Source organism: Scleropages formosus, chromosome 7 (assembly GCF_900964775.1).
Source record: "Scleropages formosus chromosome 7, fSclFor1.1, whole genome shotgun sequence".
Taxonomy (NCBI): Eukaryota; Metazoa; Chordata; class Actinopteri; order Osteoglossiformes; family Osteoglossidae; genus Scleropages; species Scleropages formosus.
The window spans coordinates 17,276,047-17,301,381 of record NC_041812.1 but is presented as its reverse complement, the minus strand read 5'-3'; the positions used below and the strand labels follow the sequence as shown (position 1 = coordinate 17,301,381).

At 45.7% G+C, this 25,335-nt stretch overlaps 1 protein-coding gene across 2 annotated transcripts; it reads right to left on the bottom strand.

The window, feature by feature from the left end:
- Positions 1-1,335: 1,335 nt before the first annotated feature.
- spire2 (spire-type actin nucleation factor 2) lies at positions 1,336-24,843 on the bottom strand. 2 transcript variants are annotated; one of them, XM_029253629.1, is made up of 15 exons: positions 24,276-24,843; positions 17,123-17,163; positions 16,650-17,036; positions 14,246-14,326; positions 13,846-14,010; positions 13,540-13,626; positions 12,369-12,489; positions 11,853-12,019; positions 11,450-11,675; positions 8,992-9,134; positions 5,975-6,112; positions 5,773-5,840; positions 5,483-5,510; positions 4,916-5,013; positions 1,336-3,015 (listed from the first exon to the last, which is right to left on the bottom strand). In XM_029253629.1, exons 1-15 carry the CDS (start codon positions 24,583-24,585, stop codon positions 2,784-2,786), a joined length of 2,292 nt encoding a protein of 763 aa, XP_029109462.1. In that variant the 5' UTR covers positions 24,586-24,843; the 3' UTR covers positions 1,336-2,783. The 2 variants fall into 2 exon arrangements, with proteins under 2 accessions (XP_029109462.1, XP_029109463.1); XM_029253630.1 differs by lacking the exon at positions 1,336-3,015 and adding an exon at positions 5,368-5,400 and having other exon boundaries at positions 4,999-5,013.
- Positions 24,844-25,335: the final 492 nt, after the last annotated feature.

Genomic DNA, 25,335 nt, shown 5'->3' with positions numbered 1-25,335 from the left:
TATTAAACTTTCATGTCGGAGGAAGGATGGCAGGCACAGCCAGTGTAATGGTTTTTCAGTATTTGTAACAGAGGCAGGATTAATAGTTACACGTAATGTGAGGGTTTTTAAATTGAGAATTCGTAAAGGAAATGGCGTTAACGGGTACAAAGAATTTATACGATATATTAAGAGGCTGGATTAATGTGCACAGCCAATGAAAGCGTATTGATTTAAATATTCATGAGGAGGGCGGGGAATTCCAGACGGAATGCACCTGGTTGACTGTACGCTTGTTTCAGCATCATCAGCTTAAGTAGCGGGCCGCACATTCAGGCCATGTGGGGTTTAGCCGTAGATCTACGGAAGGTGTTCAGGAACCTACCGAGGAGGAGAGCCGCGCAAGTACTGCAGTAGTACCGAACTTTAATGTGTTCAGTATTGTAGTATACACCTTTTTGTCACTATAATATCACAAAGATCTTTTAGCCTCTTGACAACAACATGTCAAGTGTATTCTGCATAACTGTCGTTGGTTATATCATTAGTTAATTCAAGTCTTAACATCGTGTATTAGAAGTATCTAAAAGTATTTCCATGTTTCAGGTAAAATTTTCTGTGAATTATGTAATTATATGATAAGTAACATAATATTGTAAGTATGTTATTTTATGCAAGTGAGCCAATAGGTTATTGTACCATGGCATGGAATTAGAAATGCTGATGACCCACCCATGTCGGCATCCAGTATGAGTCCATAAAGCCTCCAGACAGAGTATGTTAAAGACACACACGCAGAAGGTTGTCAGGCAAAGTTCCTGGAAGAGTTGTCATTTATACTAAATTCTTTAACCTGTATTTATCCAGAAAATTCCTAGCGGCATAAAATAAAGGTATCACGTAAACACATTTACATCAGGTAATAGTAATTTCACTTTTGTTACTCTGTTGCAAAGATTTTTTAAATAGTATCCATGGTATTATACATATTATAATAGCAGGTATCTTAGCGGTTAGAACATTGGTGTTACAGTAGAAAGACCCCAGGTTCGGTTTTGCCCACTTGATCAAGGTACTTACTCTGAATTGCTTGTGTGAAAATTATCCTGCTGTATAAAGGGGAAAATAATTGTGAGTAGCTTAGTATATAAATCTAACCTTGTAAGTTGCTCTGGAGAAAAGTGTTAAATGATTTAATTAAAACTTTTGTTTCAAGGATACCACAGAAGGGACTGTTCCGAAATGATGGAAATACCACTTGTAAACCAATAAATCCTGTGCAGATATGAACATGTTTAGCATATACCAGCAAACCCATTAATTCCGTAACACAGGTTTCCTTTATTGCAGCTGAGCTTTACTGAGTGTTAACAGTGAAATGAGACCCCACAAGGGATGGCAGACAGCAGGTGACCCCCCATGCAGGCACCCTGGATGACTCTAGGACCACTGAGCGCTCCGTCTTGCTCGGAGTTGGATACTAGACGACGCATAAGTCAGTTCCCTGGGCCATAGAAATATTCAAGAAAGCAGTACCACCACATGCCACAGCCGTGAGCGAAACATTCATACAGCTCACTGTGTCCACCGCAGATCTGCCGTGTAAAGCAAATCCTTGTGGAAACAATGGCAAGAGCGTGAAGGGCAGAGGAACACGCTGGGGTGCTCCCATTGCCGTCACTGCCATGACCCCAGGCACGGTTCTCCTCGGTTGCAGCTTCCCTGCATGCGGCCTTGGCTGCCCAGCGGCCTCCGGTCTCTGTCCACAGCTGCAGTGATGATATGACAGGATGTGTGGGAGGAGTGTGCAGGAGGTCAGAGGAGGTGTAGTGACAGCTTCTGTGCAGCAGAAGCGCTTGTTTCTGAAACCCATCCTGGCATCCTCCCCACTCCCAGCACTCACTTCCTGTTTGTGAAACTCCCTTGTGGTTTCCATAGTAGCAGTGCATTATGCCGTGACAGCAGCTTGTGCTTTTGCTGTGGAACAACGGGAAGTCTCTGCAGGAGAGGCGTTTTACAGATTTTAGGTTTTTGGTTCTTGAAGAAAGCTACATTCATGACAAAAGCATGACAAACGTAGGGAGAAAACTTTTTCCTCCCCTTCCTCTCTTGTCCTTCTGTCGGTCTTAGGTCTGCAGTCAGCAGCGATGAACCCCTAGGGTGTGTTCAGCATTCGAAACTTCTTTTTAAATACTTACATAATGCAAATAGAATCCTTTTAACCATATGGCAAAGAGGGCTGCACTCTAATGAAAATACATGTTTCTCTACAGGGTATACGATTATGTTCTTTGTGTTAAACTGCAATGCAGCAGTGATATCTCATATCACATCTTATATACATTTATTGACCATTTACATTTCACAGATAATGAACCGAGTGCAAATTACAGACAAATCCAGAGGCCATGTCACTGAAGCATACGTTTTTTTTATCCTGACATCCTGTAATCTGGCAGGCTAAAATAAGTAGCAGAGACCCTCATCACGCAAATGGCCACCCTACGGGTACCAATTCCCTTCTGCATCTAGACACACCCACTGATTTGCCTGTAGTGCAAAAAATGCTGAATGCCGCAGTTCATTTTAAGCAAACGGTCTGTTCAGCAGTAGCATGTTCATAACATTGCATGTTTTAAATGCACCCTGGGGTTTCCTTGGGTCATACCCTCCTCCCTTGCTCTTCTGGGATAGGGGTAGAAGCAGGATCACCCAAGCAGTCCTGCTGGGAAGGATGTGGGGTGTTGTTGTGATCGGGTGGGGGGCAAACCATAGGTATGGGTTATTGTCTCAAGATTTCCCCCTTACTTGCAATTTCTTCCTGTGACGTGCGGGTAAGTGTATGGACGTGGCGTAGGCATGGCCCTCTCCTTTTTGGGCGTGTTGTTGTGTATGTCCAGGCTACGGCGACTGGAGGAGATGACGTCTGCCACGAACTTGGTGCATTCGGAGCAGACATCACGTAGGCTGCAGCCATGGGCGTAGAGGTGGGGAAACTCCTCCTCCACAGAGTGACGTGAGAGGCTCCGCAGCGACCTGCGTGGTGGAGTGATTGTTAGCCAGGGCGGACCAGAGCCATTAAACCCAGGCACTTCACAACTTGAGTGTAATCTAGACAACCCACTCATACCAGATAGCAAATCAGACCTAAATATGCACCATGGATTTCAGCAGCATCATTAAATACGCCAAACAAGCTTTGAGTCACATTATGGTACATTCATTTAAAATAATGAAAAATGATTAATATATGAACTGTATTACATTACCGTTTGTTGAACTTGAAAGATTCTGTAAAAACATACTTCAAGGCAAACATGTGGTCTGGAATTTCATCCAGAATTTTGTGTTTTTCTTTTCAGTATGTATGTTTACATTTATCCATTTAGCAAATGCTTTTCTCCAAAGGGGCACACATACAGTGATTACTATATAGCTGACATGCTTATCCCTGCTTACAGGGAGAGCTGGTAGCATAGTGGTTATAGCTGTGGCCTCTGGACCCAAAGGTCCCAAGTTTGATCCTACCTCTGCATGTAGGACCCCTAAGCAAGGTGCTTGCCCTAAATTGCTCTAGTAACATTACCCAGCTGTATAAATGGGTAAATAATTGTAGGTGAACTAATACTGTAAGTTGCTTTGGACAAAAGCATCATGTAAAGTAAATTACTACAATGCTTGATAGACTAAACTCCCTACAATCATTTAGCCTTTTGTACGCTAGAGTAATGTGAAGCACACATTATACAGACAATGTAGAGTCTTCAGTTCACCTGAAACACATCTTTGGACAATGGAAGGAAACTTAAGCACCTGGAGGAAACCCATGTGAATATGAGGAGAATATGCAGACTTCACGTAGACTAAGTGAGGCTCAAACCTACATCTACACCAGCACTACCTGCTGTGCCAACATGCACAGTATCAGACTTGTGTGTAATGCCCTCCTTCTTTCTATATAACAAAGTTGTACAGCATCTTGGAGGATGCACAGTGCCAACTGTAGGACTGGTGCATCTCTTACTGCTCTCAGCCCACAGGCCCCTGCCCTGTCTGTAGGTCCCCCCTCAGCACAGCACTGGATACTGTGTTATGACTCTGCAGAAATCCTAGACACAATCTGCAGATGAAGACGTTCTCAGTTTAGGCCTGAACTGTAGACCCTACACTCAGTAGAGATCTACATGTGCATACTGTGGGCTTATAGCTAAGAAGAAGCCACTTTTAACACTTTTCAAGCTGGCATTTTACTTGCCTTTCCTAGTGTGAGAGAATGAGCTGAATAAAACTTTTACTTTTATTCCCTGAATGGTGTTGTGTTAATAGAAATCCCAGACACTAGAATGGTGTGTTCTTCCAACAGAACCGTCAATGGAGATTTAGCGAAATGCGCTCTCTATGCTATGAATCCGGGAATCACTGAGTTTCTGAGCAAGTAATAAAAGCTCTAATTTACAGCTCTATCATGATTACAGCAATTTTGAAAAAGCATACATATGTTGTTTTATATGAAAAAAGCATAGCTTGCTCAGTTATACCAGTTTCTTCTACATAAAAGGAAGATCCAAAAGTTTCACAAACAAAATGAAACACAAAGGAATGGACCCTGCGATGGATTGGCATCCCACCCAGAGAGTGCCCCTCCTAGGCTTACGCCAACTGCTTTCAAGGCACCAGACCACCACAACCCTGACCAGAACAAACGTTTGCCGAGAGTGAGTGAGTGGTGAACACCTGCTATTTGTGTGGCTATGCAGAACAGATCTCAATCCAAGAGGCCTGGAAGAATTTTGGATCCAATAGTCCTGGCAGTATGCACTCTGAACAGGACACCAATCCATTGCAGGGTAGGAAGAGTATTTACAGACAGAATCTACTTCCCAAAAGAGGAAGCTGATTAACAGACTGACAGGTTGGACAAGAGACAAAAACTTACTTGAAGACTTCACTTTTTCTTGAGTGACCGCTGAGACTGCTCTCGAACCCCACCGTGTACACTGGAATGTGTGCCATCTTCTTGGAGGGAATCTTCATCTACAGTAACGGGGTCAAGAGCAGCAGAGCAAGGATGGGTGAGACAAGACACCTGAACATCTTACACATCTCAAAATACCAAACACACCCACCATGGAACCCTTACCATAATAATAATAATAAGTTCAATAAAATACTGGAGTCATTTTGTTGCGTACATGTCCAATGAACCCAACCACGAACGAGGAACACAGATGAACTCAGAACCACAAACCCCCATAGCCCAGAAACACAAACACACAGTGACCTACAATCACAAACACATTCAACATAAAACCACAATCATATGCTGCATCCTCCAACACTGGCGATGTGGTGTTGAGTGGAAAAGACAAAACACAGAACATAACTTACATGAGAAACACATCGTCATATCGAACACGTTACCTACATGAGAAACATATTAACATACTGAGCATACAACAGAGGTGCAAAATATGCCTAAATTCAGATGCAGAATGAACTGTACCTTGGCACTGCAGGATCCACAGACAGACCTGGAAAGAGAAAACAGCACTGATTGAGAGTCACCTCCAAGGCACTTACGTATATGAAACCATTTATACACGTAACCCTTGGCAAGAATATAGTCTTGCACTACAATTCCACCTTCAGATTAAACACACAAATAGGCATGCTCTTCTGGGTGGACTATGAGAATTCAGCCAAAACATGTCTATGCACATCACAGTTATGAGTGATAGTACAGCCTGCACACACACCCATATATACTGTACACACCCAGACGTGAGTGCTCACCTTTTACACAGAAGACACGTGGATGGCCAAGAGAAGAGAGGAAATTTAACTTTACAGCAGCAGCAAACCTGCAAGACACATACACCTTCACTCAAAACATAAGAATGCGCACCCTAGGCTAAACAGCAAGAAAAACAACATTTTGGAAAGGGAATATTTTGTAAGCCAGCGTTTGCACGGGAAGTGAGCTCAACGACAATACCTTGCCCTTCCGAAGGTTACTGTAGAGATCTTTATTCGGTAGGAACTTCTCCATTTCGGCCTTTACCAGTACCCTACGCACGTTGATGACTTCATCCACTGTCAGAGCCAGGCTTTCCACAGGGTGACTGAACTCCTCCTCCAAAGAGAAAGCGAGAGAGAGGTCCTGAGGGCCGCAGACCCTATGGCGGTTCAAGAGCTGAACACCGGAGCGAGAGCAGCACAGCAAACTAGAACAGACTGGAGCAGCGGTGAGCAACGAAACTGAGAAAAAAGTTCCGTAAAATTTTTACATTTACTTTTTGCATTGTGCATCTTTGGCACACACGGGCGTGCCGGATTCAGGGAGTGACCAGGCCAAAAAATGTGGCAGGTGACTTTGTGGGAATTTTTATTTTTTCTTCCTATCTTTATGCAATTACCCGAAGGAAACTTTGCTTAACAGAAAAGAAACTGCCTTTCTTGGTTCTGTACCAATTAAACTGTGCAAAGTGATAAGAAGGGACTGACATTAAAAAGGAAAGGAAAGTGGCCAACAAGTCAGGACCACACCAGCTCAGTACTCTAAAACCACAGTCAGGTCTAATAATTAGTATTTAAACTGCATCCCACCCCTTCCCTTAAACCTTTTGCAATCTCAGCCAGGACTCCAACATATACTCTTCACCAAAATCCTCCACTCTCTCTCAAGTTTTTGACTTTTAAAGTGTCCCTTAGTCTTTCTGAAGTGATCACACCTGGTGTTTGATTCTTTGTGACATGCCCACACCAGACGCAGCTGCAAGTACAGGTGGGGAGTGGGTATTGTCAGGATCCTGAACGTTAGTTACACTGTTTACGTAGAGAGCACAGGTTGCAATACATGGGACGAACTGGACAGAAGAGTCAATTTCTGACTTGCCCTTTGCAAAAATCTTAGCATGTATTGTTGAGATTCAGTTCAATGATCACCAAATTGCAAATAACCCTGTTTAACTCTTCCACTCTGGCTTTAGACAATGACACAGTAAAGACACTACCTCTAGTAATAGTTACTATTGACCTCTTAATAGCAGATGATTCTGGTTCTGGTCCGTGCTAATTCTTGTGGACATCAGCGCTATACTTCTGAGACTTCTAATAATGACATTTACTATCTTGTCTTGAAAGTTTCTTTGCAATGTCCAGTACTGCTCTTCAATGGTTTGAGTCCTGTCTCACTCACCACTACTTTCTTGTCTACTGTTCCTCAGGACTTGATACTAGGCTCTCTTGTATTTAATATGCACATTTTTATGTTCATGATACTCAAATCTACATTGATAGTAAACGTGACAACTGAAGAAGCCATCTCTGCACTCTTCAACTACATTTCTGTTATTAAATCCCAGATGGCTCAAAATGTCCAACATCTCAGAAGTGACAAGACTGAGGTCATACTTCCTGGTATACCCCATCCCGTACACAACAAAAATACTTGATTACATATGCACAGTACTTATGCTTCAATCTAAATTAAACCTAATTTTTTAAACATTGCTAGATTGCATTTCATGCTGTCCAAAAAGCTATTTAATGCATTTTATAATCTTCACCGGAATTAATCACTGTAACGTTTTCCTTGCTGGGGCCTCGAATCTACCCTAAACAACCTCCAGTATGTTCAGAATTCAACACGGAGAATCCTGACTAGGTCCTGTGCTTGTGACCACTTGTGACCGCATCACACCTGTGTTAGAATCCCTCTACTGGATTCCTGGAAGGTTTCACGTTGACGTCAAAATCCTCATGCATACCTGTAAAGATTTACGGGGTTTGGCACTGCTGTATATCTCTGACCTTCTCTATTTTCCACTTCACAGTCTTTGTTCATCCGACTCTGGCCAAGCTGTGGAATTCCATCCCGCCAAAATATCAGGGAATTTCCTACCCTGGACACCTTCAAAGCAAGGCTTAGCAGCCACATGTTCAGAATCACTGTAAAATGAAGCATTTGTGTGCTTCCTGTCTTGTACTTTTTCCCATTTGCTTTAGTACATGTATAATAATTTCTTTATATTAGATCACTGTTTATTGATGGTTTTTTTTTTTGCTGATGCATTCTAAAATTTTTTCTCATTACTTTATTCTTGTATTTTTTTTATTATTGTATATTGTTGTATTATTTATCTGTGTTCTCACAGTAAAGCCCTTTGAAATGCTGCACTTATGGGTGCAATATCAAAGTTGTATTATTAGTATTATTATTATTATTATTATTATTATTATTAGCAAAGCAACCCACAAGCACCCTACATCTCTGGAAATTGCTGCAGAGAAAATTGAAGAAATATTGGCTGATTTCCTTCTGAAACTTGTTACGTGAATGCCTTGTGGAAAAAAAAAAAGTGTATTCAAACTTTTGACTGGTACTGTGTGTCACGTAGGGGCGCGGTGGCGCAGTGGCGCAGTGGGTTGGACCATGGTCGTGCTCTCTGGTGGGTCTGGGGTTCGAGTCCCGCTTGGGGTGCCTTGCGATGGACTGGCGTCCCATCCTGGGTGTGTCCCCTCCTCCTCTGGCCTTACGCCCTGTGTTGCCGGGTAGGCTCCGGTTCCCCGTGACCCCGTATGGGACAAGCGGTTCTGAAAATGTGTGTGTGTGTGTCACGTAGACTTTTGCTAGACTTTCTATAGTAGCAAAACATGCAACATGCAAAGCAGAAGTAGTTTCTTGGCCTTTAATATTCCGCTGTGCATCTTTGTCAGGTATGACGGACCAGGCAGAAATATGCACTGGTTGTCCAGACAGCAGTGAACGTGGCAGTGATGTGGAGCAGAGCGCCGGTGCACTGGTATAGAATCTCAGTGTACAATAATAGGCAATGAAGAATGATATTAATCTGAAGTAGCTTGGAAAAGTGGATGATCTGCAGTAGATGGGTTGAATAGGGTTGAACAGATCTAGAATAGCACTCAGTGTGGAACAGGAGGAGTTGTGGAGAGCAGATAATCTGGAATAGCATTCGGAGTAGGACAGTGATAAACAGCAATCACGCTTACCATCCACTGAGGCTTGTGGTCTTCTTGCGTTGGTGATGTACTCTCCGCCCCCTCCATCCTCTCATCTACAGAGCTAAGTGAACTTCGGGCCGGGGAGAAAGGCCCCGGGGAGGGAGGTCGCCATCCTTGCACTGGGAACGAGGCTGTGGGAGAGCAGGGTGTTGGGTTACAATCTGTGTCCATTTTCTTTTTACAGCATCTCATCCTTCACAAAGCACCATTTCAGCAGGACATGGTAATACAGCACTGGACCTCAGACCCCAAAGAACTCAACGCCATTGCAGTCTCACAGATTCCCAAAGGCTTTTGTTTACCGCTTTGTCTAAGGCAGTCAATGGAGTTTAGAAAATTGAGAGAAAAAAGGAGTTTGCGCTCAACATTCCCAGATAAAAACACTTCCTTTTTTAATGCGGTTTTACTGAAACAGCAGCATTATTACAGTTCAGATGAGAAGCTATTAATAATAAATACAAACACACTCTACAGGAGAATATGAAGCCATTAATGTAAACCTATTTTCACATAATCACTCATATTTTGATATCAACAACTCTGCCTGCTCACATTTTTCAAATTACTATTACATTCTCAATATTAGAAATTTTAATGAACATTTTATAGTAAACTTCGATATGTAACTACCCTTTGGTTCGTAATGTATATTTGCATTTATAGAATATGGACTGCTGTTTTTGTTAAAAATTAATAATGCACTAAGACAATCGAGCAGCTTTATTTCAATGAAAGCTGCATAAAATAAAGCATCAATAGGAGGAGACGGAATCATGACTGAACAGAAGCAGTATGAGAGGAAGGTGAAGAACCATTTAGAATCAGAATCAGAACGAGCTTTATTGTCAAGTATGTTCACACATATAAGGAATTTGTCTTGGTGACAGAAACTTCCACAGCACAGACAGAATGACAGTGACAGGATGCAGATGAGAAGATAGAACATGTGAATAAAGGATAAAAAATATATAAAAAATATAAAGTACACAATATACAAAAAATAGTCACTAGACATTATATGTATGTACAGGTATGTTCTATACAAATGCAAGGGAATGTGAGTAAGACATATGATGTGATAAATAGATATAATTATAAAAATAAATAGCGTTGTGTATTGCACTGGTTTACTCTCTAGGGGGGATTTATAATACAAAATGATAAGTGCTGACATTAAATCTTACCTGTAAACAATGACGTGATTGAAATAACAAATATTGCTGCCTGTAAGCCAAAGTACAACCCTCTCCATGGTCCCATTTACTTTCAGCGTGTCAGAATACACCCCCATTTCCAGAGTGAATCTGTCTTTCCTTTTCTACCGTTTATCCTTGAGAAAATTCTGCAGTAGCTAGCAAAACCTTTGAAATGTCACATTGGTAGACAGCTTATTTTCTTAGCAGTTTATTTTTCTTCAGTAGCAGGGAATAACCAAAATATTGCTGTAATATACTGAATTATGTTAGAATACTAAAAACTAAGCAACAATCATTATGGCAGGTATTGTATAACACCCATATCTGCAGATCTGCTTGCCTTTATTTACATTGTAGAAAGAGAGAAAGAGAGAGAGCCCTTTCCATAATTCACAAGGCTGTGCAGCGAAGCTTTGATAACGAGGATGGAAAGGAGTCGAAAATCTTGAATCCCCAATTTTCCCCGGGGCGGGCTCCGGGCTTTGACCTGTGCTCAGCGTTTCCACCAGATCTACGGCGAAGGGCGCTTTGACATATGACTGGTTCATTTTGGTTGAGGCTTCGAGTCTTTTTCAAAATGTTATCAGACTTCAAAATGTTTTCTGGACGGGATTTGCCCAGTGCCGGCCCTTTGGTGCTGACATTTACGCAGCTCTGCCCTTTGCCGGACAGCCGAATGACTAGAACAAAAATACGTGGCACACTCTGATGCCAAGTGATATTTTTTGATGGATATACCTTTACCGAAAGGCACGCGTTCTTGCTATAATTCAACATTTAGCTTTTTACTTTTATTGACCCTAATACATGCCAGTTTATTATTTATTAATGTAGCCTTTCCCCAGAGCAACTCACATTCTGATGTTTGTACATTAAAAATGATTACAGCGGGTTACCCCTTCACGACAGCAATGTAATTTTTTTGCCGAAGCAGATCAGGGTAAGTATGCTTACGTGCTGCTCCAACACTTACTAAAATTAAATCAAATACACTGCACTTATATTAACAATAAAGTTCATTTTGCAGGAATATACTGAAAATAACCTCTTGGTGGGTCGGTGCCACATATCATATATAATTTATGATTTGCTTCATCGTTACCATACAGTATACTTCCATGAATTGCTTTTTGTAAGGGTATCCTGTGAATTTTTTACTCCATCCTCAAATAACTGATAGCATTCTCCCTCCGCACACAGCAGTGTGGTAGCAGCTCTGCGTGATGTGATAATGCGCCGAACGCACTGACCTCGGTGCACTGGGGGCGCACCCGCTCCTCCCAGGGTGCGTGCCCTCGGTCGCTCCGCCCTCAGGACCACTGTCCCCCCCAGCTGGGTGGAGTCGGAGAGCGAGGGAAGCATCCCGCCATCCCGGAGACAGGCCAGGTCGTGTTCGGAGAAGGAGCGGTCCCGCTTTAGAGGCGTGGGCGAACTTTCGGTCCTGCGGAGCTCCCCGCTGCCTGGAGACTCCTCATCCTGCAGTGGTCGCCACGGCGAGGGTGACAAGATCAGGAGAAAAAAATCCAAAGCACACTCTTACCCTCTTCTATCAAGCCACCTTTGTGCTGTACAAGTCTTCAAGAGTCAGCAGAACATGACTTACATTGAAAAGTGTGAACAATCTCATTCTCGTTCTCTCTGTTCACCCCTCACCTCAAAAATATTCATCTCCTCCATCTCTGCCAGGGTGGGGGCTTTGAGCAGCACACGTGGGCGAGGGAGGGGGCGGGTCCCAGCATCGGTTACCGAGAGATCGATGCAGGAGGTGGATTTCACATCATGAGGACAGGCGTGGAGCAGGCAAGGCAAAGAGCCGAACGCTGCGGGCACAAATGCAGAACAGGCTGTGAAGACCACGGCGCTGCAAAGCTGCACGCGCCTTGCCGGGGACTCACACCTCAAACTACGGTGACGATCTCTAGCTGCATCAAGAGGACGGAGGCCGTGACTGTGCTGCGCTGACTGTTCTGTTGAGGCGCACATGATTATGACACTGCGTAATGCGAAGAAGACAATCCTCACGAACGAGTTTGGTCTTCACAACAGCATATGTTAATTTAAGATTAATAACGTAACACAGTTCATCTGCACGGTCTCCTTGCGCTCTTTCATGCACCTGTAGACAGAGGTGTGCAAATACACGACAGAGAGAGTCACAAATAGACATACGCCTCCTAGGAGCGGGGGTGTCCACTGGCTTCAGTTTGCGCTCCTGCTTGATCTCAGCTAGTATCTTTTCATGAAGGGACTGCTGCTCTTGTGGAGGAGGTGGCAAACTTCGCTCTGACACCTGGCGGGGGGGGGGGGGGGGGGGGGGGGGGGAGGAGGAGAGGTACCCTGACACACTTTACATTACATTTATTTAGCTGAAGATATTCAAGGGGACCCTTACAACAAACCAATTTCCATACAGTTGGAATATATTTATTTTTCCCCTATTTTACATTTATTTATTTAGCACATGCTTTTCTCCAAAGCAACTTCCAATGAACTCTGTGTAGTTTTATCCTTGTATCTAGCAGTGTAAGTCATCTTGGTGAATAAGGTGTGTGGCCTGGACTGTGGGAGGAAACCAGAGCACTCAGAGGAAACCCACACAGACATGGAAAGAACATGCAAACTCCACACAGACTGAGTGGGGATCGAACCCATGTACACTGGAACCACCCAGCTGCTGTGAGACAGCAGAGCTACTCGCCGTGCTACCGTGTTGCTCCATTTTCTTATTATTTGCTCCTTATTGTTTCATTCACTTATGTGGTATTCATGTATGTCTTTTTTTTAACTATATTATATAATCTTATTCATTACCAACCAACGTCTACAACTGCTTGTCCCGAGTTGGGTTGCAGCGAACTGGAGCCTACCCGGACACACAGGGCACAAGGCTGAAGGGGGAGGGGACACACGCAGGACGGGATGCCAGTCCATCGCAAGGCACCCGAAGCAGGGATCGAACCCCCCCACTCTCCCGCCAACCCATTACTGAAGTCCAAACAACTTGGAATTGTCTAAAACATATCAATTCCAACAAAACTGTATGGTAATGATAATGCAAATCATAAAATATAATGAAATATACAAAAACAGGATGCATATATGTTCAATATCATTCATTCATTCATTCATTCATTCATCAATAACTGTTTGTTATAGTGCAGGTTCGCAGTGGTCAAAAGTGCATCGCAAAGCTATTCTCAGTCAGTTCCTGCAAAAATGACTGCCCTTCCTTCCCTGATTATTTGATTATTGATGCATTTTAATAACATTATGGCCTGCAATTTTCTCACAAAGACAACTTAGAGCTGAGTGTGAGAGGGCGCCGGTGATTGATACTCACAGGCTTCAGCGGAGGTCGAGACCTGATAAAGTCAAGAATGAGTTCATGTGCGTCCCTTTTCACTCGTGTGGGGATGTCACCATCAACCTGGAAGAGGGTTAAAAAGAAGGATGTCTGAATTTTGCCCTCCAGCCCTACTGGGGCAAGGACTCTCATGGGTCCTTGACTCTCTGACTCCAGTGCTTAGACAGTACAGTGCCCCACTAACCAGTGAATCACCTCTAGACGCTGTGAAACATGTAGGCCTTCTGAGAGATTGCTGTGATTTGAGCACTTTTGACAGGATTGCCTGGCACATGGACTTACCATGACCTTGCGCAGCTGGTACTTGCGGGCCCGGATGTCCTGCATCAGCATCTCAAATGGAGTGAGGCGAAACTCAGTGGGTAGTGGGTCGAACTGTTGCTCCTGAACCTTCTTCAGTTTCACCCCCTGCCGGAGCTCCTTCATGAGCTGCACCCAAAGGCGTGCCTGCAGCAGGACCCATGCATGCAGGAGCTTCCGTTACATGTGAACACACCAAGACACAACGGAGAGACAGACACGCCGCCCTGCAGTATATGTAAACATAAACAGACAATTACAAACACACATCCCCATGCAATGATTCACAGAGCCCTGTTATACACACAGGCACCATTCATGTATTTCCTTCTCTTCAAGCCAGTGCCCCTATAACACTTCTCCCATGCTCCCAGCATCCTACCCAGTCCCTGTGTTTGAGTGCATCGAGCTCTGCCCCGGAGCGATCCTCCTCTGGTTCCTCGGTTCGAATTTTCTTCAGCATCTGCAGGAGAGTATCACAGATTAACAATAGGTAATGATACTAAAACTGATAATTAACAGTTTCCCCCAAAATTAACACAGTAGTTGTATAGGACAGGGGGCACAGTGGGTTTGGCCAGGTCCTTCACTCTCCTGGATCTGGGGTTCAAGTCCTGCTTGGGGTGCCTTGTGATGGACTGGCATCCCATCCTGGGTGTGTCCCCTCCCCTCCAGCCTTGCACCCTGTGTTGCCAGGTTAGGCTCCATCTTACCGCAAGCTAACTCAGGACAAGCAGTTTCTGAAGACACGCCTTGTTGAACTCACACTGCATGGAGCTCCATGTTTGCCTTTTCTTTACTGCCTGCAGAGTTTACATTTATTCACTTAGCAGACACTTTTGTCCAAAGTGACTTACAACGGATACTATGTAGTGTTATCAGCCCACACCTTATTCACCAAGGTGACTATACACTAGATACACTACTTACAAGGGGTTACTCATCCCTGCATCAGTGAAACGCACTCACACACTATGGGGGAACCTGAACAGCATGTCTTTGCTGGGAGGAAACCAGAGCACCTGGAGGAAACCCACGCAGACACGGGGAGAACACGCAAACTCCACACGGACTGAGCGGGGATCGAACCCATGTTCTCTCGCACCACGGATGCCACCATGCCGCCCAAGTTCAGGGTTTATCCAGAAAGCATTAATCTTATATAATGTTTAGTGTAATTTATTATGAAGGTGAAATCTTACGCAACCTGACAAAAATGTAACGTCAAAGCATTGGGACGCCTCGTAAAAAAAGACACGGTCTGTGTAAAGTATAGCTCATTCCAACACAAACAGCTAGAGGTGAGGACATGGTTGAGAAGTGCATGTCATACACTCCCTCCTACAATACAGCGCTCCTCAGTTTGGACACCAAACAAAGGGAAAGGGATATTCTGCACCCCCTCTTTCTTAACAGAACCGGAGTTTGTTACTGGAAGCATCTAGGTTTGAATCCTATCCCTTGCTGCAGTACCCTTGAGCAAGAAACTTACCCTAAATTGCTCCAGTAAAAAACATTACCCAGCTGTATAAATGGGTAAATAACTGTAGGCGACTTAACATTGTAAGTGGCTTTGGAGAAAAGCATCAGCTAAATAAACAAATGTACATGTAATGACTGCACACATGAAAACATGTGGGCCCTTCTATATATTACACCAAATAAAGTGTATCTACAAAGGATGTATGAAACAGTGATTCAATGGGACAAGTGAATGAATCATAAAATAAGTATAATGTATGCCAAACGGGGTTTTCTAATGAACCAACCGAAAAACACACAACAGTTCCCTCCGCACAGGCTTGGGCTGACGTGCATGGCTGGTGTGCCAGGCTGTGGAGCACCTACAACAATCCAGAAGGAACATCTTTCTCACTGCAAGTCCTGCGTACAGCTCACCTGTTCTCTTTCCTGTGTCTCGAGGCACGGCGACGCCTCTCGGGTGTCAGGTCATCTGATCCTATCTGGAGTCCCCCCCTCCCTAGGCCCCCCTGAGCCTGGGAAAGCTTATCCCTACCCGCTTCGCCTCACCAGTCTCCAAGCGTGAGAAAGCTCCACATCAGCCCCCCTGTCCAACGCCTTCATGGGAACACTGCCACCCTGTTCCGACTGACCCAGAAGTGTTTCTCTGGCCGCTTTTTATGGTGAGATACTGTAACGATAGCACCGCGCGCTCTCATTTTAATGTCTTTGTGGAGAGCCTGAGCCTCTTCTAAGCCATTGTAGTAAGATTATGCCATACAGAATACCTTCTGGTGCATAAGCTCTCGTGTCATATGAGATGCAACACTAGGACTCGTATGGGGACAGCCAGCGTGTGGAGGGTTAGCGAGCATGTGAGTATTTGCAAATACCGAGCATGTAACACAGTTACGCCGTGCTTGTGGTACACAAAATGCAAATAGGGGAGGGTTATTTGGTGCATACAGACTGTGCAGTCACCTAATATCTTAATGATTCCGATATCTCATCCTAATAGCTGTCTCTGTGCGGAGATTTGGCCTCCAGCCACGCTGCCGGGGAGTTGGTTCCAGACTCCTATTACCCTGTGAGGAAAGCAGTGTTGGCACGCTTTCTTCTTGGGAAAAAAACCCATCTCGTGGCCCTTGGTCCCCTTTCAAAAGTTTTTTTTTTTTTTGCATTTAGGATTTCAGATAGCTAGTCTAGCTTTCTGGAAACTGAAATGTCTGAAGACCGAGGCGCTATGGTGCTATGTCCACTTAGTGGAGTAACTGCACAACTTGGGTTTTTAATATCTGCCTGTTCCCCCCCCACCCCCCCCCAACCTCTTTGGCATCTCGAATCCTGACGAGGAAGGTTTGCAGCTCCAGCGTCTCCAAGAAGAGGGCGCGACACACCGCTGGGTAGTGCTCCGGGGCCAGGCTGGGGCTCGCCAGGCGTGAAGCGCACAGTGCCATCACATGGCGAAAAAAGCACACCGGGCGCAGCGTCCCATCCTCTTCCTCTTCCTCCCAGTCCTCCTCCTCCTGACCACTATAACCCTCATCGGCCATGCCACCGGCCCCACCACCAGCCCCTGAGTTGCCGTCATCATCCCCTCCGATCATGCGCTCAATGAGACGCTCCAGCTGTGGGCTCAGCTCCCGCTCCTCGCTGTCATCCAGTCCCCAGTCGAGAGCACGGTAAATAGCCACACCCAAGGACTGGACCAGCTACGGAGAAAGGAACAAGTAATAGAAAAATGTCAGGGAGCATAGAGTCCATCCTTCTCTCATCCTGGCGCAGACCACACACTCACCTGGCGCTGTGGCGTAGTCTTGAGGGGGGGTTTGCTGCCATCTGGGACAGAGACAGAGAAGACCAGTCACCGTAAGCACCTTAAACAAGATCCCAGTGTGTACAATCCAGATTTCTTGGTTTCCCATGTACAAGGCTGAAACCCATAAGTGGTCCTGCAAAGGTTACATCAATTTCCTGAGACTTTTAAGCTCCACAATTGGGTGGCGTAATTAGGATATTAGAGTCTTCAAGTCTAGCCACTAAAACCTCAGTATTGGTGAAAGTCGGAAATTTGGTACAGTTTATCCTTTTCTGACCAGACGACCAGACTGATTGGCGGAAGGAAGGGTTCAGTCATGCAATTAACTGGTCATTTTGATATATCAAATATTTGATTTTCATCATTCTGAGAGAACAGTGACCTTGTTATACACAAAAAAAGTATTTTTTCACAATTTTTTAAAACACATTTTAATAACATTACTGATGTATGATGTATTTAGAGCTGAGGGGGTGTGGTGGTGCAGCAGGCTTGGCTTGGTCCTGCTCTCCGGTGGGTCTGGGGTTCGAGTCCTGCTTGGTGTGTCCTGAAATGGACTGGCGTCCCCTCCCGGGTGTGTCCCCTCCTCTTCCAGCCTTGCGCCCTGTGCTGCCGAGTTAGGCTCTGGCTCACTGCGACCCTGCTCAGGACAAGCGGCTTCCGACTGTGTGTGCGGTGTATTTAGAGTTCTAGGCTTGCAAATCATTTGCATTATTGACATAATGTCATGAGTCCCTCCAGGAAGTGGGTCATCAGACCCAAGTGCAGCGCAGAGGCGCACAGGATGAGGGGATGATCCAAGAGTCGTGGTCAGGAAACTAGCGAAGGTCGCCGAGGAGCAGACGTCGTTACGAGGAGAATCCGGAAACCATGAGTCGAAGATCAGGCGATGGGTTGAGGGAGACAAAGAGGGTGAGGAGAGTCAGGAGAAGGGGGGTCGAGGGACAGGGACAGGGACGAGGTAAGCAAAGAATCCAATAAGCAAGCACAAAGAGTAAGACTGAAGAAGGTTCCACGTCTTCCTGCGCTCCAGGCTGTCCTTCAATGTTCCCGGACCTTAGTCAGCCGTAGGTGTTGCTCATTGCCGAGATGGAGGGCATGACACATGAAGTTATTTTTTAACAAAAGGTGTTTCATTTTGTTGGGGTGCGGTGGCGCAGTGGGTTGGACCGGGTCCTGCTCTCCGGGGGGTCTGGGGTTCGAGTCCCACTTGGGGTGCCTTGTGATGGACTGGTGTCCCATCCTGGGTGTGCCCCCTCCAGCCTTGTGCCCTGAGTTGCTGGGTTAGGCTCTGGTACCCTGTGTGTGTGTGTGTGTGTGTGTGTGTGTGTGTGTGTGTGTGTGTGTGTGTGTGTGTGTGTTTCATTTTGTCCAGTGTCCTACACACCTGGGAGAAAAATCACAGACAATCGTAATGAGAGGGAGGAGGCTGGTCTAAATAATTTTGATTCCTTAGCATTCTTTCTTTCCAAAAATACATTTTCAGGACTTGGGAGCTGTAAAATTGAAAATCACTTCAAATATTTAAGTAATTTTTTATATCTATTTGGGTTTCATTTTGCCAATTACCTGGCCGCTGCATCAGATTGTATTCTTGAAAATTCTTTAAAATATATTTAAAGAAAATGTTGCGACACACTGGGCTATCTGGTAACTCCATCATCCACACATGAATGAACTACGTCATCATACAATAAACACACAGACACACACACCGTCTGAAACCGCTTGTCCCATACAGGGTCGCGGGAAGCCGGAGCCTAAGCCAGCAACACAGGGCGAAAGGCTGGAGAGGACACACCCTAGACGGGATGCCAGTCCATTGCAAGGCACCCCAAGTGGAACTCGAACCCCAAACCCCCCGCCCGAGAAGAGGATCTAGACCAACCCAATGCACCACCGCGGCCCTCCCACAATAAAGATATTCACAAAATGATACTTAGTACTGAGAAAACAGCTCCTCACATCATTGTTCCAGAAGCCAAACAGGAGCTAAGGACCAAACAAAAAGGAATGGGCTCGAGAGGAAAACGAATGAGTCTCCCTGTAACAGGAGAGTCCACTAACCCTTGACCCTGACCATAACCCTAACCGTACACCTAGATGCGTGAGGTTAGGGGCCATAGTTAGCGTTCCACGATGAGTATCTGCTCACGCACAGTGCGAAGGTAGAACTGCAAGGTTTATGTTGCAGCCCCTTTTCTCTCCTGCGATGAACAAGAATAAAAGGAGAAGGATGTTCCCGAGAGGATCGGGGCACGCGCACAAAGTGCGAGGGAGAGAGAAAGCACAACTTGTCATGCATATAAAATATTACATTTTTTCCCGAGAGGGACACGTAGAGAAGGAGAGGCGAAGGGCAACAGGAGGATGGTTATTTGAAAGGTATTATGCGCATTGTGGTTGCTTGTTTTAATATGCCTGTTTTTTCCTCATATTTTTCACATTTTCTAACAAAACGAAGCTCTGTCTGCTGGTTGCCGTGGGACCCGACGCCTCTTTGGGAAGTCAGGTTTGCTGGTGTTGGATTCAGTGGTCAGGCTACGACTGCTGAACCTGCACTTGGTCAAGGTGGTTCTTTTAGGTAGTTGCGGTGGTCAGACATGCTGCTGTCGTGTACGGTCTTTTAGGGCCACACAAAATTGCGGTTTGCTTTGAGTTCGTGTGTGTTTTTTGCCAATAAGCGATGTACTTGCTCATCAGAAACTGCTTGTCCTAGGCAGGGTCACAGTGGTCCAGAGCCTATTCTGGAAGCATAGAGCACTAGGCTAGGAAGGGTACACCCCAGATGGGACACCAGTTTGTCACAATATTTACTGTTCATTTATTTAGCTGATGCTTTTTTTTTCAAATAAACTTACAATCTGAACTACCTACAATTATTTATTAATTTATACAGCTGGGTAATTTTTACTAGAGCAATTTAGGGTTAAGTACCTTGCTCAAGGGTACTGCAGCAGAAAGTGGAATTTGAACCTTGGTCTTCCCATTGCAAAGCAGTGGTTTTAACTACTGTGCTCCCTGTCGCTCATTAATGCTACAGAGATAAGTGATTTTATTCATGTTGCTGTGTTTTTGTAATTCAGTGGATCATAGCCGAATTAACGTTGATGATCTGATCCTGAAGCTGTGAGGTGTTAGCGCTATCTTAGGAAGATACTGTTTTCTGTACTTTCTATTTGCCATTGAAAGCCACGAAAATATCGGTATAAGTAACTACTCCTTACTTCCAAAATTTAATTGCTGTTTTTACTGTAATTATTAATCAGCAATTTCCCGATTCACCATTCTCTCACAAAAATCTATATTCCTTAGTGAGACACCTACTAATATTTGTCCTGGAGAAAATTAATGATGAGAATCATAATGTGACAGAAAGGAGAGCAGTGACACAAGCAAAGCAAGCCTGCATCAAAATGTACTGTTAGTTGCACACACACACACACACACACACACTTGCCCCAAGTGGGGTTGCGGTGAGCCAGAGCCTAACCCAGCAACACAGGGTGCAAGGCTGGAGGGGGAGGGGACACACCCAGGATGGGGCACCAGTCCATCACAAGGCACTCCAAGCAGGACTTGAACCTCAGACCCCCCAGAGAGCAGGACCCAGCCAAACCTGCTGCGCCACTACAACCCCCTGCTAATTATGATAGAAATTAAAATAAAATTATGTGCAGACACATTTTGTAGCAGGATCAGCAGCGTAATTCTTACAGGCAGGAGGCTTGTTCATTATAGCAGTATCACTGAAGAAAGATCAAGCCCCGCTGTGATTTTCTGTACAATCCTTTATGTACCCGCTGGCTTTTGCTGTTGATCAAATACTGGACTTCCACTTTGCAGTGCCGCCATCCCCCATACAGTCACCCACCCGACTACAGGGCAGGTACCGTGGCTGTTCATTAACATCAGAAAAATGCAGCCACGCTACCTGCCCTGTAGTCGGGAGGGTGACTGTATGGGGGATGGCGGCACAGCAAAGTGCAGCGTAAATGATGTGTCTCAACACTGAATGTGGAGAATTCTGAAGAATCTTTTTAAGAGCAAGCGAGGAAAGAGGCATCGTGCTATCGACCAGCTGACACAGGATTTGGAGAGCTTCCATGAGATCATTTTTATTAGATCAATTTTTAATTGATGGAGGACAAGTTAGTGATTTTATTGTATACAGAAGAGGTAAAAAGTCTTTATTGATCATGAGAAAATATAAATAGTGTTCTCATGCTGACACAAACTGATGATAAAGATAATGTGCTCAGGTGAATACTGATACTATATGCCCTTCAGACCTGTCTGTTTCTGTACTGGTGTGGCAAACCCCTAAGAGCTCTGCCATGCACGTGCATGACACAGGGTTCAAAATCTCTTAAAGATAATGCCAGGCCTCAAAGTCGAAAAAGGGTGGTTTCTGATCAAGGACAGATAGGAGTGCAATTATCACAGCTCCGTCACTTGAACACAGCAGCTCATACAGACAAATGGAAAAGTGTGTTACATGGACCAAAACGTGCCTCATGTAAATCATTATGTACAGTCCATTATGAAATCGGAAAAGTTCACTTTATTCAAAAGTAATGTTGCCTGGGAATAATAAGGATTACAATTATCTAAAATTTTAACAACCCATTCTGAGTGCCTTACAACAAAAATAAAGTAATGTAAAATCACTACATCTCACTCTTCCGGTACACACATTCTTGCACGATTGCCTAACAACTTTTCACCTTTAAATTAAAAATTTCCTTTAAGAACCACCTTAAGCAAAAGCCTGTGATCCGTCTAAACCAGGAAAGAGTATGGATGGATTAAATAATAGGAATGCAAAACCAGCTTTTGCCCTCTGCTGAGGTGCACAGACTGTTAAACCTTACACCTTCAGTGTGTTCCTGACTTTTTTCCAGCCATTCAGGTCGTCTGTCCTTAATATACCCCTCAAGGTGAAAGCTGAAAGGTAGGCACAGACTACAGCATAAGTAACACTTCAATGACACTTGAATAACACTGTCCTACTCCATCCAAAAAATATACCGTCCACGTCATTAAATATGACCTCATGGTATAATTTTCTAAATATAGCTAACAGGTATCCACTTTCTCGCAGACTGGCCTTCCTGTAATCTATATCCACTATACAGTAAGCCATAAGGAAAGTAAACCACTCCTATACCGCACAGATAATAAAATATGCCCTCAGCAAAGTACATGTGAACTGGACTAGTGCTGCAATAAACCACACACACACACACACACACACTATCTGAACCGCTTGTCCCATACAGGGTCACAGGGAGCCCGAGCCTAACCCGGCAACACAGGGCGTAAGGCCGGAGGGGGAGGGGACACACCCAGGATGGGACGCCACTCCATCACAAGGCACCCCAAGGGGGGACTCGAACCCCAGACCCATCAGAGAGCAGGACCCGGTCCAACCCACTGCTCCACCATGCCCCCTGCAATAAACCATAATTCCTGTAAAAACATTTCTGAGTTCAGCTTTTACTGCATTATGAATCTGGCACACACTTTGTATGAGGAAGTACTGCATGAAGGTGTATTGCACAGTAACCAGGAAGAGTCTAGGCTCAAATAGTTTGGGGAAACTTGAGCCTAGACTATTCACTGGATGGTGAGTTACCAAGGATACAGAAATCACTTCATACACAACTGGTACATGTGCTTCTACTGAATACATGTGAACTTGCTTGGTTTATTATGGGGGCAAGGCATCTTACATGACAATAAAGATTCTCAGCAAATGCCCATTCAGCGTTAAGTAAATTCCCTATGAAACAGTACCGTGATCACTTTGAAAAACATGGCATGGGAATGAAGTGCAGTGACATTATACCTTCAACGCAATAAGTGCACGCCTGAAGCATGTATATAATTATTGTTTAAACTGATACATAAAATCAGGGGTACGTGCTCAGCAGTTATTTCAAACAATGACTCACAACTACGTGTTGTGCGTTGCTTTGGAAACAAGGTCTAAAGTCAGCCTTTAAAAGCAAGTGGGAACACGCACACACACGGTCCGAGGCTGCTTGTCCCAAGCGGGAGCCTAGCCTGGCAGCAGAGGGCATGGGGACACACCCAGGACAGGATGCCAATCTGTCACAGGGCATCCCAAGCAAGACTTGAACCCCAGTCCCCTCAGAGAGCAGGCACAGGCCAAACCCGCTGCGCCACCATGCCAGAGTGTATTTTAACTTCCTGGCACATATATACTATTGAATATCGACTTCACATCAGTTCATACACTGCAGTTTCTTCAGTCCTACAATAAGTACCTCTCTTTGTATATCGTAAAGAAAAGTGTAAATCAGTATGACAGCCCTAGACTCTGCTGCGAAAATAACTATTACGACATCACCATAACACTTTTTCTTAGACGGTGCATACGCAGTTAAAACATGATGCGTGCACGTGTCAAGCAATCGCTGTCCATGACAAATAAAAGCAATGCTCTAAAAGCTTCCCAAAGTTTCCGAAGCAGCTTCGTGAGATTCGGATATTTGTTTTCATCGTGGTGCACGGCGGTACGATTCTGTAAACGGCGATCTTCCGGAACGAACCAAGGCAGAGCTAGCAGCCCCGGAGAACCGCTGCAAAGGGGGGCCTACGGGATGCGTCCGCTGGCAAGTGGCCGAACCAGGGGCCCGCAGTCTCAGTCTGCCTCACATCTCACTCATACACACATGTCACTGAGTAATTCTGTAAACATTCCCAACTGAGCGCAGTGTGTGTGTGTGTGTGTGTGTGTGTATCATGATGACAGACTTATGAGAGGTTGAAGACCTGAATGCACCAAGTCAGCCTGAAGCCCAGCTGCCACACAGGATTAACATATATGAATAATTGATCATTTACCGGCATCTTCCAGACCTGTCGGCGGACAGGGATGCTGCACCCACCTCACACTGCAACCGGCACGCGCGGCATACAGCTCATCACACTTCATCATTCTGTTTATAAATTCGCCGATGCAGAGCAAAAATATGGCTGGACACGTGACGTGACATGATGAGGGTCCGCATTAGTTAGAGACGGGGCGAATTTGCGCCGGGCGATGCTTAGCGAATCGAATGGGAAGAACAAGAAGGCGGGAGCGCCGCGTTACCGACCGTACCGCGGCTGTCGCAGCAGGGTTCGAGCTGCAGGGACACGGTTCCGTCCCTGTGCAGCAGGATGGAGGACGGGTCCCGGACTCGGCTCGCCCCCCTCACGCTGGCCCACGCCGGAGGTTCGCGGAGCCCGCTGCAGCACTGGTAACACACGGCCCACGCCTGCTCTTCGTTGATGGGCTGCTCGTAGGACTTCAGCACCTCCTCCAGAGACAGTTCCCGCGCGTCGGCCAGCTCTCGAACCTCGGGCCGCTCCTGCGGTGCCGACACCCTGGAGTCCTCGTCCCCGGCGCCGACGTGTGCTGATCTGGCCATGGCTGCGGTATCGGCGGCGCTGCCATTCCCTCAGGGCGATCGGAGCCCCGGGGCCATGGTGTGTGTGCCGGTGAATCTGTCTATGTGTGTGTGTGTGTGTGTGCGCGCGCGCGCGCGCGATAAGAAAACGCTGGGCGACACGGAGTGCGCGATCCCTTCGCCCGGAGTTTTTTCACAACGCCGCACGAGCGCGACTGCGGCAGCTGCCGGTTTCCATGGTCGCAAATGAAGGCGATCTCTGATGCGCGGCCGTCTCGGTGAGCGAGGGGCGTGGACAGGGGGCGCGTCCTCGGCCACAAAGGCGCGGCCGTGGGCTGGAGGAACTTAGGCCGGGCGGGGGGGGGGGGTGCCCACTCCGTGTGTCCTGCTTCCGAACGGTGAGCGAAGGACGCGAAAACGGTCGCAGTCACACAGCAGCGGGACCCGATGCGTGTGCGCGCTCCGCACTGCCTCGCGCTGCTGCGTCCGCGACGCGATCGACGCGACTCGCGCGGCGCCTTATTCGCTCGAGATCTTCGCACGTCTCACGCAGGGGCCATCGTGTGTGTTCCGTGGAAGAAAAGCGACAAAACGCGGCCAGTTCTGTTTTTCACTCTCATTCACACATTGCTTTGTTTGTCTGTCGCTCCACGTTTGAATTTTTAATCGAACTCATCTTCAGAGCGCTGCTTAACAGGATCTTCATTCAAAACCCTACGTACCTACACCCTGAATAAAAACTTGTGTCTACAGACAGCAGTCGGGCTACCA

What these genes read in the sequence shown, in the direction of transcription:
- spire2 (XM_029253629.1), bottom strand. Translation starts at nt 24,585, where the DNA reads ATGGCCAGATCAGCACACGTCGGCGCCGGGGACGAGGACTCCAGGGTG. An exon ending in ACCCTGCTGCGACAGCCGCG is followed by an intron (nt 17,164 to 24,275) that starts GTACGGTCGGTA and finishes TCTCTGTCCCAG; the next exon opens with ATGGCAGCAAACCCCCCCTC. An exon ending in GTAACCTTCGGAAGGGCAAG is followed by an intron (nt 5,841 to 5,974) that starts GTATTGTCGTTG and finishes TGTGTCTTGCAG; the next exon opens with GTTTGCTGCTGCTGTAAAGT.